The sequence below is a fragment of the Uloborus diversus genome, unplaced genomic scaffold (genome assembly GCF_026930045.1).
Source record: "Uloborus diversus isolate 005 unplaced genomic scaffold, Udiv.v.3.1 scaffold_14, whole genome shotgun sequence".
Taxonomy (NCBI): Eukaryota; Metazoa; Arthropoda; class Arachnida; order Araneae; family Uloboridae; genus Uloborus; species Uloborus diversus.
In genome coordinates, this window is record NW_026558098.1 from 2,721,954 (window position 1) to 2,743,399 (window position 21,446).

Here is a 21,446-nt window from a genome sequence, read left to right on the forward strand (position 1 = left end):
TGTAACACACACCTTGGGACCAGAGCTTTTGCGTTATACAGGTTTTGACGTTATATAGGTCATTTCACAGATTTTGAAACTAATATTCAGAATATATATACAGTAGAAGACCGTTATAACACACCTTGGGACCAGAGCTTTTGCATTATATGGTCATTTCACAGATTTTGAAACTAATATTCAGAATATATATGCAGTAGAAGACCGTTATAACGCACACCTTGGGACCAGAGCTTTTGCGTTATACAGGTTTTGGCATTATATAGGTCATTTCACAAATTTTGAAACTAATATTCAGAATATATATATATTAGCACTTCAGAATGAGTTCTATCTGCAATGAGTATTAAAACACTAATTATACAACTAATCATTCACAAATAAATATGCTTACGATTAAAAGAAAGTGAATTATCCTGCACTTCTGCTAGCTTCATATTTTGCATAACAGCTGCATTTTCAAGAGTCGTCAGATATTTTTTCTTTACTGTGAATATTAATTTTCGCTTAAAAGTTTTGAATTAAGCTGTAAAGATGAAAAACTGATTCAAAACTTAATTTTCCTAACCATTTTTATGTTCGCAAGGCAAAACAGAGGGATTTTTTACACTTCAAAACTTGTTGTTTACTTCTGAAAAGTTGTGCGGTTTACAGAGAATTGCGTTGTACAGGTCGGCGTTATAAAAGCATTCTACTGTATATTCATACGGCACAAAACAGATATACACTAACACTACATCTAGAGAACAAAGAAGACGAACTAGTGAAGGGAGAAAGAAGGGAATTGTGGGAAGGATAAGTATGACGTCAGAGTGGCCTTGGCCTTTCGAGATTGCATCATTATGTTAAAATCAGTGGCGGCTCATGGGAGGGGCCAGAGGGGGCCCGGGCCCCCTCACTTTTTTCAGAAGACAATAATTTATGATTTTTATTTATTTTACTTTTTTTTTGGTGCGTATGTGCTTGAAATTAAAAAAAAAGGATTGTTTGTATTATCTTGCATATAATCCGCAGATTATCTGTTAAAAGTGTAAAATTAATGAATGGGGATTATACGTTGTCGCGGGTTATCTGCGTGTGTGTGTGTGTGTTTTTTCCCCTCAACACCAATGCATTGAACTTTAATATTTACAGCAGGATTCGCAGAGACCGTAACCCTACCTGAATGCTGTTTATTTTACATAGCTTGAATGTTCTTAAGCCATTCAGGCTATGTAAAATAAACAACAGTAAAGGAAGAAACCTTCATTTGCACAAGATTAGACCGTTTGCTCGTTTCTTGAGTCTTTGTCTTCAAGTAATTAGCTTACTATAACGACAATTTAGAGAAGCAATCATTATTTTTTAGATTATTTTCATATTTAGTTTTGAATATACCTTAAAAGTTATTACTTCTTAATGTTTTTAATTTAGTTGCGAAAGTATATTTAATTTTATTAATTTAACAAAAAAAAAGTTTAAATATTAAAAAAATATATATATTTTTAATTCTTTTTTTTTTCAAAAACCAAGAGGGGGGGGGAGGGTGCACCCATGATCTGGCCCTCTCACTTTTTCAAGGCACGATGCTGAAATGATTTACCTATTTGAATATATGATTAGAATACAACAATGTTTTCTCTCGTATGCTTGTTAATCAGGGACTGATTTATGGCAGGGCAATTGGGGCCTGGGGCACCAAAGGAAAGGGGGGCACCAAATTTCTGTCATCAATTTTTTTTTAGGGACCAGTGTTCGGGGTCTCTAACTAAAGAGAACAAAAAATTTTTGTAATTTGAAATTTTTTTTTTTATTAAATGAAAGCATATTAGCCAATTGTTGTGAAGAACGATCATTTTCGATATTGAACAGAATTAAGTGTCCTTTGCGTACTCTCATTTCTGATGGTAAATTATCTTTATTAGCTGTATTATCAATAGAAGGAAGTTTGACCTAAAACTTGATTACGAGAACATAATAGATGAATTTACTACAAGAAAACAAAGGAGAAAATATATAAAGAATCATTGATGCGCAGAAAGCACATTATGATTTACCTTTACCATTTGTATCATAGTTTTCATGTAAAAATTTTCTAACATGAAGACCATAAATTTATTTTAAATTTATTAGAAATGATTTCTTTGCGAAACATCTTAATTATTAACTTTTTTCGTATGAAATCGATATTTTAAAGTTTTATTTCTATCAAAATAAAATAATATCCAACACTTACCTTCATATTTTTTGTGTGTGTGGGGGGGGGGGGCACCCTATTTGTCAGTGCCCGGGGCATCCAGGTGTAAATCGGTCCCTGGCTCCCCCCTCGGTGGCGGAGTTAAAGGGGGCGGACCCCCCGCCCCGAAATGACTAAGTGTAAATACAAATACAAATACAAAAGTGACGACCAGCAACAGGCTCTGGGCCCAGCTAGACTGGTCCTCGTCCATTTACAATCCCCAGTGAAGATCAATGGCCCTCTTAAAACTGTCTACTCCCATGCTCATGACCACCTCTTCCGGTAAGCTGTTCCAAGGTTCCACTACCCTGCTAAGATAATAATTTTTCCTAATATCCATGTTAGCCCAAGATCTAAATAGCTTGAAACAATGACCCCTCGTCCTGTTTTCAGTGGCTAAACTTCAGCCCCGTAACATCTTTCATTTTAATAAATTTAAACAACCGAATCATGTCCCCTCGGTCTCTTCCTTGCTCAAGACCGTACATTTTCAGCCTTCTGAGCCTGGAATCATAGTCTAAGTGAGAAAGTCCATTTATTAGGCTTGTAGGCCGCCTTTGAACCCTTTCCAATACGTTAATGTCTTTCTTAAGACAAGGAGACCAAAACTGAACAGCATACTCCAAATGGGGTCTTACCAAACTTCTATATAAGGGCAGAAGAACTTCTTTAGATACTTACCTTCTTACCTTCATATTTTTGTGTGGGGGGGGGGGGGCACCCTATTTGTCAATGCCCGGGGTGCCCAGGTGTGTAAATCGGGCCCTGTTGTTAATTGTCGGGCTTTGAATTCTCTGACGCAAATTTTTTCCGACCCCAGGTACTACACGTACAGCAACACAGAGTTCGAGCATGCGGTGGACGACGAAAGGTGCGTGGGTCGACCCGAAGTGACCATCGTGGAGAAAGTGACCCTCCACGGCAACGTCAGGGGTCGACAGGTCAGCCTGTGCGACGGCCCGGGGGTCGACGTCAGGGATCGACCCTCCAACCCTTCCTCCTACGGCCCCAAGAACTCCGTCAGGGTGTTCCTGGGGATCCCCTACGCGGAACCCCCCGTAAGGAAGAGGAACACGGAGAGCCTGCAGTTCAAGGTACGCGCTCGACTGTCGTTATTTTATGCAGTTATTTTATACGTTATTTTATATTGTACTAGTGGTACCCGCACGGCTTCGCCCGCAATAGAAAAATCAAAAAGTCTTTTGGTTCGCCTGTATATTTACAAATAATGTATGGTGAATTCTCTCGCCGGTTGGCTTGTGCCCATCTTACGGTTCCACGTTATGATCATTTCGTATCTCGCCGATTGGCTCCTGCCCATGTTACCGTTCCACGTTGTGATAATTTCGTATCTTGCCAGTTGGCTTCTGCCCATGTTACGGTTCCACGTTATGATCATTTCGTATCTCGCCGATTGGCTCCTGCCCATGTTACCGTTCCACGTTGTGATAATTTCGTATCTCGCCAGTTGGCTTCTGCCCATGTTACGGTTCCACGTTGTGATAATTTCGTAATTGACTCGTCCATCTCATGATATTTCTTTTCTTAAAATTGGAATGGAAAAAGAACCGCATCGAATTTTCGAAACATCGCTTCGAGGTGCACACCCCCATGCTACATACTAACTTTGTGCCAAATTTCATGAAAATCGGCCGAACGGTCTAGGCGCTATGCGCGTCACAGACATCCTACAGACATCCAGACATCCTCCGGACAGAGAGACTTTCAGCTTTATTATTAGTAAAGATGAACAAAAGGAAGCTATTTTTCTGGATTCGCTGGAAAAGCAGCAGCACAATTCCCGTCATCCAAATGTACATACCCGCACAGTAAATTTCAGTTTAAGATGGTCTGTAAACTGCTTGACATCTTCTTTTGTATTGATACATTGCCTTTACAAGGAGTGAGAGACATCAAGCAAGTGTCATAGTAGCCCACGTAGAAGAGAACATACGCCCTTCTTTTAGTACAGGAAAGATTTGTACTTGGTTGCACAAACCAGGATTTGCATCAAAGAAAGGAAGGATGGTATGGACGGGCGAACTAGTTTCCTGGAAACAATCTGGTTTCTTTTACTTTTCTCATTCTTTCTACATCAAGTAAAACGGATCAGAAAACCTGCTCGGAATGAGAGGGTATTGGAATGCTCATTCTTACCTCGCGGTAGCTCAGAAAGATCGTCTTCATTCGCCATTTGATGATTTTAACTTCCTCACGGTGAAAATTTACTTCAATTTCAATCTTGTTTAAATTTCAATAGGTGTGCTAGTACCCACATCGAAACCATTAGAAACTAATGTCAAGAAGAACGAATGCCGATTTACTTGTGTATTAGACATAACTGTTTTTAATGCCAGGGTTGGCCGGAATGGACCCAATTGGGTTGGACCCAATGGGTTTTTTTGAAAAAACCCATTTAAGAAAACCCATTATTTAGCCCACTTTTGGGTTTTTTAAAAATTTTCCGAGAAGTTTTTTAAAAAATTATTAATTTAAATACTTTCACAATTTAAACTTCTTTTTTATTTGTTCTTCACCACAGACAATGGACATAGAAAATGAATTTTGAACTTTAATAGTATTTCTTAACTCTTAGCAGCACTAAAAAAAATACTTCAAAGATTTTAAATAAATATATTTAACTTTTTTCTTTAACTGGTCAATAAATAACTCAAATTATCTTGACTAAGTCCTGTCACGTCTGATTTTCTCAATATTTGTAGATTGTACAGAGGGAATTACTCTAGCTAAAAGGCTTTCATGTGAATTATTTTCTGCAAACCAACAAGTCACAAATCTCGAATAAACAAGGTATATTTTTTAGAAACTAACAGGTTTTCAAACGGTCGGACAGAAAACAGAAAAGGATGTACAGTATTTTCATTATCTTACGAAAAAGTTAAATATTTCTTGCTCTGTACACAGAAATAGAAAAACAGGCAACATAAAATTCAAAGAAATGTCTTGATTAAGCTGGAATTCAGTAAAAAAGGATTTAAACTTCTTGAGGTTGAACAGTAGTTTTGCATAACAAAATGAAATACAATAAAGTAAAATGAAAAAAAAAAATGTAGTAATTACAAACGAACAATAGATTTTATCACCCGAGAAGTAACTCTGCCTTAACTGTTGATAATCATGAAAACTAAAAAATCTGAAACTTCACCATATTTGGGCTTTGTCGTCTTTTTTACTTTTCTTCAGAAAACGCTGAATTTTCCAGCTTTTTTTACCCTAAGACAATTTTTGTGCTTTGTCCATATACTTACGCTACAATATGCTACTACCCCACATTTTCCCTAAAAAAAGACAAAAAAACCCACATTTCTTTTAAAAAACCCAGCTTTAGTTGGTTTTTTTTTTGGGTTTTATTGAAAAAAACCCTGGGTCCATGGGCTTTTTTAAAAAAACCCGGGTTTTTGCCAACCCTGTTTAATGCCCTCCGTTATATCGCGCTTTTTCTTTGTCCCCCGAAAAGCGCGATATAACGAGGAGTTACTGTACTTTTGACTGAAGGAAACAACCCCATTCCATCTGTCCGTTGAAATAATTTTTGTTTTCTTTCCCTTCCAGCCCCCCCGGGGCGGCATTCGCTTTGGGGTGGTGGATGCCTCCCGCTACCGCCCCTCCTGCCCTCAGAACGAGGATTTCCTGGCCAAGGGGAAAGGGATCAACACCACCGACGAAGACTGCCTCTACCTCAACATTTTCTCTCCGGTGAGTCTGTTTGGCAAAAGTGTGTTGGGCTTCACTCAATTGGAATCAGGGTTGGCAAGTTTCTGCCAAGGCGGTTAAAACCACTGGTAGAAACCGGTTAAAACCGGCATGGCAAAAACCTCTTTCTGCCACTTTGCGGCAGAAACTGGCAAAAACTCAAAAAATAAAAAATTAATTCCTGATGTGCAACTGAAAATGCATGGAAAAAATAATTAATTGTTAACCAAAGTACTGTAATTTTATTACAAAATTTTCTAAATCAAATGTTACATTGTTTGGACTCTGCAATTGCCTCTTAGAAAAGGTGGTTTCAAAAATCTAAACAGGTTCTCAATTTACTACGCACAAATGAAAAATTTTGGAACATTCTTAAAACAGAAGAGCCTTTCTGCCTTATTGCCTTATTGCCTTATTGCAGGGTCCAAACAATGTAACATTTGATTTAGAAAATTTTGTAATAAAATTACAGTACTTTGGTTAACAATTAATTATTTTTTCCATGCATTTTCAGTTGCATATCAAGAATTAACTATTACCAGACTATTAACTATTGCCAGACAATGGATCAAGGAGCAAGCAATGTTCGTGAAACTTTCATCTATTGTATAACTGGTCCACCAAGTAGTAACTGGGGCTGTGGTAAAAATTTGATTGGAAAAATAAGTTTTGAGAAATGGGGCCAAGTTGTTTTGCAAAGCTGTGACTTTAGGTACAAAATTTAGGCAGGTAAAATTCTGGCACTTTCTTCTTGAAGCATATGACATGATAGTTTCAATCACAAACAGGAAGCATATAAGTGAGCCAATTACAATCAGTAATGCCTATTTAATTCTGTATGTCACTCCTCTTTCCTAAGCACCCCTGTATGATTTTTTATCCTTTGTTAAATTAATCCAAATACTACGAGCCTCTGCAATTAGAAAGTTCCCTTTTCAAAACTAAATCAAGGGCACTAGCATAGTATTTTATTTTTTAAAATGATGAAATGATGTTTAATTTTTTTAGTTTACTTAAACAAATATCATTTACTAATTACTTGAGTTATTAAAGACATTTTTAAGTTTTTGCCAGTTCTGCCAGTTTCTACCGGTTATAACCAGTTTCTGCCACTGGCACGGCAAAAACTAGTTTCTGCCGGCAGAAAGCCAACCCTGATTTAAATCCTTCATCCAAATCCAAATATAACGACCCATTTTTTAAGAAAACAGTAATCCAATGGTTCTCACTCTTTAGTGCCCACCTCTCTACTTTTGCGGATGTAAGGGGGGGGAGGGTTATGAACCCTTTCCCCCCTAAACCGTCGAGAACAGTATCTGTCTACCTTGTGTTTCTCCACTTTATGCATGAAATTAAAGTATCTTATCAAATCATTAATTATTTTTGAATGTAAATATTTGCACTACCTCATTTCGTTCCTCGTGAAATTAATTTGCAAGGTTTATCCCCAGTTAGGTGTCTTATTCCTGGCCGATTTTGTGCCGAAATTTTTCGTACCTAAAACGGTAGGTTCGTTCATGGGGGTGAGGGGGTGGGGTGCTGTGTCACCCGGCTTTGCACAGTCTACCTCTAAAATAAATGTTGTGTCAAATGACGCATGTTCGACAATCGGGCTTCAATTGGGGGAAAAAAAAACTGTAAAATTTCCTGTCAAAATAATCTTTCTTAATGAAAGAAAATGGCAAATCAGAAAATCCCGAATAAATTAAATGCAACCCTCCATTTATGCACTTAAGATCCCGAAAAAAAAAAGAAAGATAAATTGCCAAATAATAATCAAAAGGAAAATCTTTTACCTTGAAGCAAAGACAAACTTTTATTTAGTCAGAGTCGAGAAAAAAAAGTGGCAACCTTCTGAATGGCTTTATTTACGCTGATTTAAAATGAAATCATGCTAGACAATTTTCTGACATAAAATTTCTGTTCCATTAGGCTTAAAAATGCTTTTAATTTTTCCCCTGTAATTTTACACCCTTGTTTTTTTTTTAATGAGGAGGAATTAATTCAATTTCAGGGGTGTTTTCCTCGGGCTTTCGAATTGCGCTAAATTTGAACTGATTGGATAACTATTATCGGGTAGAAAGAGCCATTTAATGCCATTTTCAGGCCTTAAAATTAAAATTCAAAAGGTTTGGTTCATTCTTGGCGTTCCAAACCCCCCCTGCGTTCCTTCTCGGATGCCCTAACCTTCCTGCCAAATTTAGTAGAGCTCCAACGTAAACTGGATTTGTATGGGGAACATACACACATATATTCTTTGTTTTATTTATATAGATGTTCCTTGTTTTATGTATGGATCATTATTTTTGGAACACCCTATATTTTATGTAGAATGTTTTATGTACCTGTTTTTTAACCATTTACCCTCAAAGTCTTTTTTCATTTTTTTTGATAAAATTTTAAGAGCAAAAATCCACCACAAAGTTCTCATTCCAAGTATGACATTTAGTTTTATGATAATTTTAACTTTCATCACTAGTGCATTACTTGCATTACTCAGCACTGCTTATTATAGAAAAAAGTTTTGGTCTGTGCAATGAAATGTGGCTCAACGTAGACCTAAAACTAATTTAATGCACATTGAAGATCAGATTTAAACATTTACTCTAGAGTATTTCTTGTTTTATGTTTTGTGTTTGCGTGGTTGATTTTTTGCAGATTTGATCATGACATGACTTCTGATGAATGTAGGAAAAATCTATATAAGATTGTAAATAAAAAAAAAACCTTTATTGTAATGAAATTTGCTTTAAAACTCTATAAATGTATTAAATGCAATTTTTAAAAAAAGTTCAAGAAAAAAATTAACTTTTTGGCAAAAATTTAAAAAAAAAAAAAAAATCAGAAATTCTGTCACATGTTTGTAAAACTTTTTGATTTATGAATCTAGGACGATTAATAATTTTTTTTTTCTTTAGTAAAAAAATGAACTCTTTATTTTCTTTTCTTTATTTTCAGTGTTTGAGGTTTTAAAATTCTTTTTTTTTTTTTTTTTTGTTATTTCTGTCTATAATCTGCCATTAGAAATAAAAACTTTTTTTTAGAGCAAGAGTGGTCAAAATATCTTTTTCTATTGAATTTTTCTTTAATAAGGTCAAAAGTTTTCAACGCTGTAAGCCCTACCATTTCTTGTAGATTTTGGCAATTTTGCAAGTGCAGTTCATTTACCTTATTATTTACCTTTTATTAATTGTTAGGTCAGTTTTGTTTGATGTATGGTATGCAGGTTGTGAAACTGAATGCAACATTTTAGTGACATTGCAAATAGGCACCCCAATGGAATTTTTTCAGTATGCTATGCATTATTTTTTTTAGGTGTTTGTTATTTGTAGGAATAAATAACTGCAACAATTTTTTCAAAAAAGGAAAATAACAATATGAATAATGCAGTACAGAGCAGAGTAAATTAGTTTTACATGAAATACACCGCCAGCTCAGTCAATTCCAGCCGAGGACTGCAGTTTTGTGCTTATTAGCACTCATCAAGCCGGCATAAGAAGTGACTGAGCTGGCGGTGTACTTAATGTATTTCTGCCTAAGCCCTGGCAATAGGGCGGTAACTTACTGAATATACCTGCCTTGCCTTCAATCCTCGAGTTGAACCGAACCATTGCTTCGGTCACTCATTTGGTCAGTACAGATTCTATATTAGCTACCAGCTTGTTTGGCACTCTTGGCTTCCTTAAGAGGTTTTCCATCTCCAGCTCAGTCACTTCCCATGCCGGGCTGACGAGTGCTATTAAGCACGAAACTCCAGTCCTCGGCTGGATTGACTTAGCTGGCGGTGTATTTCATGTATTTCTGCCTTAGCCCTGGCTATAGGGTGATAACTTACTAAATTAGTTTTGTTTAAAAGTCAATTATATTATAGTTTATAGGTTAACTAGCTGTACCCGACGTGCGTTGCTACGCCAACAAAAAAATACATCATTATACTGATTTTCATGACAATCGGTTGAACGGGGCAGAAGTGGCTACTCTGCAGTGCCACCTGGTGGCGAGTGGCTTCAATGGGCATATGATGCACCTTCTCCGTGGAAAAATACATATATATAGCCATTTTCATAATAATCGGTCCAGGTATCCAGTGACTATACTCAAATTTTGTACTCACGCAGTTTCCAAGATCAATCCATCGCTAAAATTATCAAATGGAAAAAGTTTTAAATCCCCCCGTTGCATGAAAAGCCATAAAACAATAAAGAAAGAATTTATTTGTTCAAACTCAAGAAAAATGCTAACTTCTTATCAATGAGATCTTTCACGCGAATTAATTTCTGCAGCCGATCATTTTATTCGTATTTATCCAATGGATTGTGACTTAAATTGGAATAAAAAAGGAACGATCGATCGGATTTTTTTCGAACCGGTCCCTAAACATTCCTGGTACCAAAAATAACAATCGGTGAAAGTTTCAGATAAATCTGCCAGGTAGTTTTTGAGTTCATGGATGACATACAGACAAACATTCATTTATATATATATAGATATTTCTCGAGTATAGTTTAAGTTTCGTATTAATTTTCAAAGTGGTTTTTATTGAATGAGTGTATGCTATGATAAAATTAAGAAAGGTGATGACAAGTATTTCCTTCTAAACATATTTATGATTATTTTGTGAATTGAACAGTTTATCTTTGTTGGTGTTAGTGTATTCTTTATTTTTAGGTTTGTTTTTAAGTAAGGAAATTGCATGATAAAAAGCTGATCTTGTTGCTAATTTTTTTTGATCCTGATTGCTTGGTAATGCCGATAAAAACTATCCTGTAAAAACAGGGGAAGGGGGGGGATCTTGTAGTCTGTTAACTTAAATTTGAAGTTTTATTGCTATTATCAGAAACTTTTGTTATTGTTTTCCTAAAGACAAAGTTACTGATCTGGGGGGTCTTAATAAGTCAGGATTTAAAGTTTAGCCAATCGTGCAGCATTGCTAGCAACAAAGCCAATAAGATGCTTGGGTTTATCAATAGATCTATTTCAAACAAATCTAAAGAAGTTCTTCTGCCCTTATATAGAAGTTTGGTAAGACCCCATTTGGAGTCTGCTGTTCAGTTTTGGTCTCCTTATCTTAAGAAAGACATTAATGTATTGGAAAGGGTTCAAAGGCGGGCTACATGGCTAATGAATGGACTTTCTCACTTAGATTACGATTCCAGGCTTAGAAGGCTAAAAATGTACGGTCTTGAGCAAAGAAGAGATCGAGGGGACATGATTCAGTTGTTTAAATTTATTAAAACGAAAGATGTTACGGGGCTGAAGTTTAGCACTGAAAACAGGACGAGGGGTCATTGTTTTAAACTATTTAAATCTCAGGCTAACATGGATGTTAGGAAAAATTATTATCTAGCAGGGTAGTGGAACCTTGGAACAGCTTACCGGAAGAGGTGGTCATGAGCAAGGGAGTAGATAGTTTTAAGAGGGCCATTGATCTTCACTGGGGATTGTAAATGGACTAGGACCAGTGTAGCTGGGCCCAGAGCCTGTTGCTGGTCGTCACTTTTGTATTTGTATAAATGTTACATTTAACTTGCTTCATAATTTCTAATTCCTGAATGTTATTAATGCGTGTTCGTTGCAGGGGGAGTTGACCCCAGACACCCCCGTTCGGGATAAGTACCCGGTGATGGTTTACATCCATGGTGGCCATTTTGAGCATGGCAGTGGCGCCCTCTTTCCAGGACACATGTTGGCTGCCTCGCAGAGGGTCATCGTCGTCACCTTCAACTACAGACTGGGCCACCTGGGTGAGAAAATCTTTCTGATATTGCTGAAGAGTGATACAGTAGAAGACCGTTATAAAGCACACCTTGGGACCGGAGCTTTTGCGTTATATAGGTTTTTGTGTTATATAGATCATTTCACACATTTTGAAACTAATATTCAAAATGTATCTATATATCAGCACTTCAGAATGAGTTTTATCTGCAATGAGTACTAAAGCACCGATATTACAATTAGTTGTTCACAAATAAATATGTTTCACAATCAAAATCCTGCACTTCTGCTAGCTCCATGGTTTGCATAACAGCTGCATTTTCAAGAGCCATCTGGTATTTTCTGTTCGCTATGAGTACTCATTTTCAATTTAAAAGCTTTGAAATAAGATGGAAGGATGAAAAACTTTCAAAATTTAATTTGCCCAACAATTTTTATGTTTGCAGAGCAAAACAGAGGGATTTTTTTAAACTTCAAAACCTATTGTTTACTTCTGAAAAGTTGTGCCGTTTATAGAGAATTGCGTTATAACGGTCTTCTACTGTATCATCTTTTAAATCTAACGAGTCTTGCAGAGTTCGTGGATAAACTAATGTCCCAATATCGTTCCATGAAAAAATGATGGAGAGACTTCTTAACAATGCAACTAAAATTTATCAACGTTTCAAAAGGTCAACTATAATTGGAAAACTCATTGGACGGAAGCCAAAGGTATAAAACTATAAAATGAATGCCTCACTCGCCAAATCGATGGACTCCATGAAACGAAAAGGCAAGAAAAGTGATGAAGAAGATAGTGTTATCTATAGAAGTGAATAGGCCCTCGTGTTACATTTTCTGCAATCACATGGTCAGAAATGTACTGAACCAATACTTTAATATAAATTCACATAAGTGAAACCTGTGTAAGTTGACCACTTGCGGTGCAGTACTTTGGTGGTCAACTTAGACAGGTGGTCAACTTATAAAGGGGGTAATGGTTTTTTTTTTTTCCTTTCTTGCACCATGTATTCATTTTTTGACTAATTGACACTTATTCTTTCTGTTCAACTCACTTTCATTGTTTAGCATCACTTTGAAACAATAATTTAAAATGTTATTCAAATATTTTTAGAGATTATTTTCCCGGAATGACATATAATGTGTCATGCAAATTTAAAATTTCAGTAAATTGTTAAAAAAAAAAAGTCTTATTGTTTATGAAAAGTTACTCATTTGATATTAATAGTTCCTAAAAATTCATAGCTAATCAAAAATTAAAAAATTTTTCTCATATACATTTATAACCCCATGATGATCTACTCAAACTCAAAATGTTTAGTTATGCTGCTGTTTCATTTAGTTGGTAAAATGCTGGTCTGACATCAAAAATATTCTTGGAAAGCTATAAAAAAATAATAATAATAATAAAAATAATTTGCTAAATAAAATTTTAAAAAATAAACCAAGTGGTCAACTTACAAAGGGTTTTTTACAATACTCCAAACCAAATTTGGTGTTCATTAGTGGTCAAGGTAGACAGGTGGTCAAGATAGAGAGGTGGTCAAGTTACAGAGGTTTTCCTTCATTATATAAGATAGGACTCATTCTGTTCCAGACAAAAGCGGTCAACATAGACAGGTGGTCAACTTACAAAGGGTTTTTTACAATACTCCAAACCAAATTTGGCGTACATTAGTGGTCAAGATAGACAGGTGGTCAAGATAGAGAGGTGGTCAAGTTACAGAGGTTTTCCATCATTATATAAGATAGGACTCATTCCGTTCCAGACAAAAGCGGTCAACATAGACAGGTGGTCAACTTACAAAGGTGGTCAACTTTACAGGTTTTACTGTACTAAGCTTTTGCTAGCATAGGTCATTGAGGTCAATTTCACTTGCATTATTACGATGTTAAGTCACCGATGTTCTTGAATAGGGGATTCCTGAATTTCTAGCATTTTTCTCGATTTCTTGCATGATGTAGGGAACTTGCATTTGACTATACTTTGAAAGAGAGGAAAAATAATACTATTTTTCCCAAAATAACAAAGAAAAAAGCGATACTGCTGTGTGTCGCAATCATCTACTGGATTTTTTTTCCGGTAGATGTTGGCAAGTGTGACTGAAAATTGTAATTTTCTACCCTTAAGGGGAGTCAGTGCCCTAAATACTTTCAAAAATTCGATTTATTTGTTTTTATTTATTTTGAAACTCCATTTCAATACTTTTTTATGATACAAACTTCTTGATTATGCTTATATTAGAAGTAATTCAAAAAAAGCTTTAAAAAAATGTAAACCTATTTTGATGACTTATAGTTTTCCCCTTTAAACTGCAATATCTCGAAACGGTATTTTTGAAACTAAATGTTCCTTTTTCTCAGAAACTAAATTGTGTTAGGCTTTGAAATTTTTACCACCTATTCCATACACCTAATTGCATATACTGAAGTAAATTTTTCCTCATATTTCGAAAAATATTTTTTTATAGAGCTGATTTTATGTTGCAAAATGGCATTTTTTGAAAAAAAATACTGTGACTTACACATTAGAATTTTATTTAAAAAAACTAATCTTTCTTTCTGTAAAATTTTGCTTCAGTATAGAGGAAAGAGTCAACTTAAGGTGCAGGAAAAATTTCATACTTGTATCTTTAATAGATTTTCAGAAAAAGGTACATGAACCTGTGCAAGTTAACATTGACGGTATAGGGCAGGGTTGGCAAAAACCCGGGTTTTTTTTAAAAAGCCCATGGACCCAGGGTTTTTTGGGTTTTTTTAAATAAAACCCAAAAAAACCCAACTAAAGTTGGGTTTTTTAAAAGAAATGTGGTTTTTTTTTGTCTTTTTTTAGGGAAAATGTGGGGTACTTGTAGCATATTGTAGCGTAAGTGGACAAAGTGCAAAAATTGTCTTCGGGAAAAAAAAGCTGGAAAACTAGCTAAAATTCAGCGTTTTCTGAAGAAAAGTATAAAAGACGAAAAAACCCAAGAATGGTGAAGTTTCAGATTTTTCAGTTTCCATGATTACCAACAGTTAAGGCTAAACATTGTTACTTCTTCAGTGATAAAATCTATTGTTCGTTTTTAATTATTACATTTTTTTTTGCATTTTACTTTATTGTATTTCATTTTGTTATGCAAAACTACTGTAGAACCTCAAGTAGTTTAAATCCCTTTTTACTGAATTCCAGCTTAATCAAGACATTTCTTTGAACTTTATGTTACCTGTTTTTCTATTTTTGTGTAGAGAGTAAGAAATATTAAACTTTTCCATTAGATAATGAAAATACTGTACATCCTATTCTGTTTTCTGTCTGACCGTTTGAGAAACCTGTTAATTTCTAAAAAATATACCTTGTTTATTTGAGATTTGTGACGTGTTGGTTTACAGAAAATAATTCACATGAAAGCCTTTTAACTAGATTAGTTTCCTCTGTACACATATTGAGAAAATCAGACGTGACAGGACTTGGTCGAGATAATTTGAGTTATTTATTGACCAGTTCAAGAAAAAAGTTAAATACATTTATCTAAAATCTTTGAAGTATTTTTTTAATGCCGTTAAGAGTTAAGAAATACTATTAAAGTTCAAAATTCATTTTTTATGTTCATTGTCTGCGGTAAAGAACGAATAAGAAAGAAGTTTAAATTGTAAAAGTATTTAAATTAATTGTTTTTTTTTAAAAAAATTCTCAGAAAATTTAAAAAAACCCAAAAGTGGGCTAAATAATGGGTTTTTTTAAATGGGTTTTTTCAAAAAAACCCATTGGGTCCAACCCAATTGGGTCCAATTCGGCCAACCCTGGTATAGAGGGTACTGACTCCCCTTAAACCTTTTTGACAAAAAGGTATCCAAAGTTAAGCCATTCAACATTACAGAGTACCGACTCTCCTTATGTGTTTTTAATGCACTAAATAACATCCCGAGATATCGTCGCCTCAGAGCAGCAGTAAAACATCTAATCCCAGGAATAACACTAAGCTTACGTTCGACGACTTCAACCGGTAGGGACCGGTCGGTTGATCACATGACAGCTAATGATGTCAGCGGTTACTAACCGGTGGTTCACCAACCAATGCTTCATTGAACGCTTTTGGTCGATCAGCGCTTATTTGCTCAAACAAATAACACGCAGGTGAAAAATACTTATAATTAGTCAAAAATGTCACGTGGTTCAAACAACCAATCAATCAGCTTATTTTGCAGTCGACCGGTAGATCAACCAATGAGGCTCATAGAACGACATCCGCAGCAACCAGTCAACCGTTAGCTCTCATAGAATGTTGCGGTTAATCACCGGTCGACCGTTTGAGGTCGTCGAACGCGACCTAAGATATCCTACTGTTGCTCTAGGGTGATGTTATGTACAGTCTGACCACAGATTGTATGGAAAGACAAACATCCGTTTTACAGCCGGAAATGGACGAATCTGTTATTTTTTACCAATGTCAATTTTTGCCGAAGCAGAGTCTCATTCAAATGAGCAGAATATGTGCATCAAATTTTTACTTTCCCCCCTTATTCACATAGATTCGTCTTATCTGGATGTTTGAATATTCCATGCAATCCGTGGTTGGACAGTATCTCAGGGTGGCGACAGATCAGGGAAAAGTCAGGGAACTTTATTAATCAGGGAAAAGTCAGGGAAATATCAGGGAATTTTGAAAAAAATAACAAAAAATCAGGGAAAATTGATTTTATGAAGAAAAAAAAATTTTTTTTTTGCTTTACAAAATTAAATATTCTAATTCCTACGCATTTTCTGCCAATTATCTGTTCAAAAAAAAAGTAAAATTAATGAGGTGCGATTGTACACTGCCGCTGGTTTCTTAAGATTCTTATGCTAAGTGGTTTCTGGAAGTAAAGTGTTTTTTTTTTTAATTTTGTATAATTTTTCCATTGTAGAAAAATTTAATATACTGTTTTGTAGGGTTTTTTTCCCCAAAAAAATTGACTTGATATGTTTTTTTCAAACCATTTTATTAAAAAAGTAGCATTTTTTAAAAATATATCTTTAGTTCAACAAATTTACACAACTTAAAACATTTAAAATACTGCATTTTATACAAACATACTATGGATTTCAAGTAGGGCAAAGAAAGAAAACCATTATCATTGGTAACGTAATTCAGGGAAATTTGATGAACTTAATCAGGGAAATCAGGGAAAAGTCAGGGAACTTTTTTTTCACAGTTTCTGTCGCCACCCTGTATCTGTACGAGTTTTTACTGTCATCCTTTTTGATTCATGTGAAGTCGGCTTTTTCACGCCCGGTTAAAGTAAGCAAAATCTCTTCAGGCTTCCTGGCGACCGGGGACCAGAACTCCCCCGGCAACTATGGCCTGCTGGACCAGGTGGCTGCCCTCAAGTGGGTCCACGAGAACATCGATGCCTTCGATGGAGACAGAGACAAGATCACGCTCTTCGGGACTGGGGCAGGGGCTGCCAGCGCCGCCATCTTGGCCCTCTCCCCCCTCTCCAAGGGTGAGTCGACAGTTTCGGAAGCAAAATATTATGCACTAGTGGTACCTAGAGCCCCTATAACTGGAGAGGCCGACCATAGACTAATAATAAGAGTAGACCGAGCTTTCTCATTCTTGCTGATAAAGAAAATGGGTTCATAGATGTATCATGTGACTAGTGGAAGGGCTTGGCGAAGACTTTGGCAGCATGGTTGCTAGATGGCAGCATTATCTATAGTTTGGCACTCGACATGTATTTTAAGTAATGTGTTTTCATTATAATTTTTTTCCAGGTGCAGAGATTGAACTGTTTTTCTTTTAGTTATGCATTATTTTGACATTGGTAATAGTTTTTGATCAGTTTTCGGTCACTTTTATTTCATTTGGAGCTGTTGGCGTGAGCGAAATGGCGTAAACGTTTTGCGTTAACGCAAAAATGTACTAATCGGTATCTTAAATTGAAACTGTAGGTAAAAATCTTACCGTTTGCCGATTCTTTTTGGGCGCTTGAATATTTAATTGCTTAGAGAGTTGTTGAAATTGACTAAAGAAAACGCACACTACTTTCTAAACGAAAAACTCACTATATTAACAAAATATTTACAACTTAGAATAACAAATTTACAAATCAGACTCCATAAAAGATCATTCTTCCGTGTTCCATCAATTCTATTTATTTTATTTCGCGCTGGCGTTGATCGTCTGCTACAATTAACGCCCGCTGTTGCTAGGATATCCACCAGTCACATGGTTTGGTTTATGAGCAGCAAAAGGGTTGCCATAGCTCGGTCTACTCTTATTATTAGTCTATGAGGCCGACGCATCCGCCATTTTGGAGCAAGCGTACAACAGGGAAAGCCACCTTTATTGGCAATCCTTCGCCAAACAGGGAACGAGAGAGTCGGAGAGCGAAGGTGAACATTGGCGAAATTTTGGAAACAGTTGGCGTCGTTTCCAGGCTGCCAGTCACTTCGCGTGTCATTATTTATCCATTTCTTTTTTCTTTCTGCATGTACTGGAAATCTGAAGAGCCGAAATCCTTTTTTGGAGCTGTTTACACAATTAACAACCGAACAATCACCCATTTGACTCAATTTAACATATGCTAAAGAAATGTAAACATCGGCAGCAATGCTAACGCTACGAAGCACTGGATCAAGTTTGCTCCAAAATGGCGGATGCGTCGGCTCCTCCACTATAGGAGCCTTAGTGGTACCTACACAGCTTTGCCCGTAGTAAAAAAACTAAAAGGTCATTTCGTTCGCCTCTATACAGTAGAAGACCGTTATAACGCACTCCTTGGGACCAGAGCTTTTTGCGTTATATAGATCATTTCACAAATTTTGGAACTAATATTCAGAATATATCTATATATATATTAGCTCTTCAGAATGAGTTTTATATGCAATAAGTATAAACAGGAGTGATTGTGTTCCGGTATTTTACCGAATTTCCGGGATTTTCGGACGTATTTCCGGTATTTTCATGTCCGAAAATACCGGAATTATGTTTTTTTTTGTTATGCTTTTATCTCCCTACCTCCACATTTTTTAAAAATTATATAATACTCATCAAATATACCTGCAAGTGCCTAAAGATGGACACCTATCCCTTAAGATGGACAAATGTCAAGATAATTTGTATAACACCAACTCGTAACTTTGTAATCCATTAAAAATTTAATCAAATGTACACGCAATATTTTGACTCAGAACTATTTAATACTGTGGCAAAGGTACACTTAAGTAATAGGGACCAAGGATTACCCCCCCCCCCGCACCCCCTCCCCCCCATTCTCGCTTTGAAACGTTCAGGTATTTTTTGATGAGCTCACAATCACCCCTGTTTCCAGTATTTTTATGTCCGAAAATACCGGAATTATGTTTTTTTTTCTCGTTATGCTTTTATTATGCTCCCTACCTCCGTAATTTTTTTTTTAATGATATAATACTCATCAAATATACCTGCAAGAGCCTTAAGATGGACACCTATCCCTTAAGATGGACAAATGTCAAGATAATTTGTATAACACCAGCTCATAAGTGCCTTTGTAACTCATTAAATATTTAACTAAATGTCCACACAATATTTTCACTCAGAATTATTTAATACTATGGCAAAGGTGCACTTAAGTAATAGCGGCCAAAGATTACACCCCCCTCCCCCCCGTTTTCGCTTTGAAACTTTCAGGTATTTTTTGATCAACTCACAATCACCTCTAACTAGTGGTACCTGCACAGCTTTGCCTGTAGTAAAAAAGCTAAAAGGTCATTTGGTTCGCCTCTATACAGTAGAAGACCGTTATAACGCACACCTTGGGACCAGAGCTTTTGCGTTATACAGGTTTTTGCGTTACATAGATCATTTCACAAATTTTGAAACTAATATTCAGGATATATCTATATATATTAGCACTTCAGAATGAGTTTTATCTGCAATGAGTATTAAAGCACCAATACTAGAATTAGTTATTCCCAAATAAATATGTTTCACAATCAAAATCCTGCACTTCTGCTAGCTCCATGGTTTGCATAACAGCTGCATTTGCAAGAGCCATCTGGTATTTTCTATTTACTATGAGTACTCATTTTCAATTTAAAAGCTTTGAAATAAGATGGAAAGATGAAAAACTTTCAAAATTTAATTTGCCTAACAATTTTTATTTTTGCAAAGCAAAACAGAGGGATTTTTTAAACTTCGATACCTATTGTTGACTTTTGAAAAGTAGTGCGGTTTATAGAGAATTGCGTTATACAGGTCGGCGTTATAACGGTCTTCTACTGTATTTACAAATATTGGATGATGGTTTTCTCGCCAATTTGCTACATTCATTTGCTTACCCAAGTAATTGTTCCACCTTATGATAATCTCTTAATTTAGTCGTCCACGTTGTGATATTTTGCCCGGTAAAATACTCTTAAAATTGGAATTGAAAAAGAACAAAATCGAATTTTCGAAACATCGCTTCGAGGTGCACACCCCCATGCTACAAACTAACTTTGTGCCAAATTTCATGAAAGTTGGCCGAACGGCCTAGGCGCTATGCTCGTGACAGAGATCCAGACTTTCAGCTTTATTATTAGTAGGTAAAGGTTGCGCAATGTTTTATTCAGCTCTACTAAGAAAAATCAACTAAAGTCCCTTGTCCCTGGGTGGTCTTGGAAATCAGGAAAATTTTAATCTCTGGAGAAAAATCAGGGGATTTCAAAAATTTCTCCCAATATCAGGGAAAATTATCCTTTACAGTAACCAAATTGTCTAAACTTGGTACTTTTCTTTTATTGAGCAAAAAATGAAAAAAAAAAAAAAAAAAATCATTCTTTTCTAACAAGACAAAATTTTGAAAAATAGCATTGTGTTTTTGCATCCTCTGCTTTGTAATGTCTACCATTCAGGAAAAAGTAAGTTGTATGAGAAACCAATAACCAGCTGTTGGAAGATTGCCACTCAATTAGAGGATGAAAAATCATTAAAATTCAGTGCAAAACTTGCAAAAAAAAAAAAAAAAAAAAAAGAAAAAAGAAAAAAAAAAGTTTGCATGTGCTAAAATATTACACAGATTTACCTCATTTATGTGAGAAGAACTAAATTTGTGGATAGAAGACACCAGACCATTCAAACATTGCTTGTTGCTGCAAGTCAAATGTTTTTTATCCATTACTTCCTCTTTTTTTGCGTCAATAAAAAGGTTCTTCGTAGTCAGAAAAAAACTGCAAATATTTTTTCCAACAATGTTGTAATTTAAAATTGTGATTTCCTAGTTAATACTACAGGATAATTGCAATCATCTCCATAGCATTAAATCAAAAATCTTTATTTTTCAAGTAATGACGCTGTTACATTGATGTACATATTTTTAAACACAAAAAGGAAAGGGAAAGTGAAAGGAAATTTTTAATGAGTTCAGTAATTGTGATCGGCATATCATAATCAAAATCAATTACCTACTTTATGGTCATTGCCGTAATCATAATTACTTTTGAGGTAAGGATTATAGTCATAATTATCATTGTGATTCCTATTTTTCACACTTGTAATCACAATCCTAATCAATTACATTTTCTCATAATCGACCCCAAGCCTGATAATAGGTTGGTGTAAACAGAAATGGAATTTTAAAGTAACAGAAAGCTGGTTCAAACCGGTTAATATGAAGGGAATCACCAATTCCAACGAAGAATTAATGAAAGTGACCAAATGCCAATCCTTCTTGTTTACTTCGGCTATCAGTTCTCATGAACAGGGGCGATTGTGTTCCGGTATTTTACCGGATTTCCGGTATTTTCATCTTGAATTCCGGTATCTTCATCTTCGAAAATGCCGGAACTTCTATATTTTCAGAAAAACCCACTTTT

At 35.6% G+C, this 21,446-nt stretch overlaps 1 protein-coding gene across 1 annotated transcript in view; it reads left to right on the plus strand.

Annotated features, from left to right (window-relative positions):
• Window positions 1-3,038: 3,038 nt before the first annotated feature.
• LOC129232775 (neuroligin-2-like) overlaps window positions 3,039-21,446 on the plus strand; it is a gene marked incomplete at its 5' end in the record, with an annotated part of 77,206 nt that continues 58,798 nt past the window's right edge. The window contains 3 exon segments of the mRNA XM_054866878.1: window positions 3,039-3,312; window positions 11,511-11,676; window positions 16,928-17,113. Coding sequence (XP_054722853.1) covers window positions 3,039-3,312; window positions 11,511-11,676; window positions 16,928-17,113 — 626 coding nt within the window.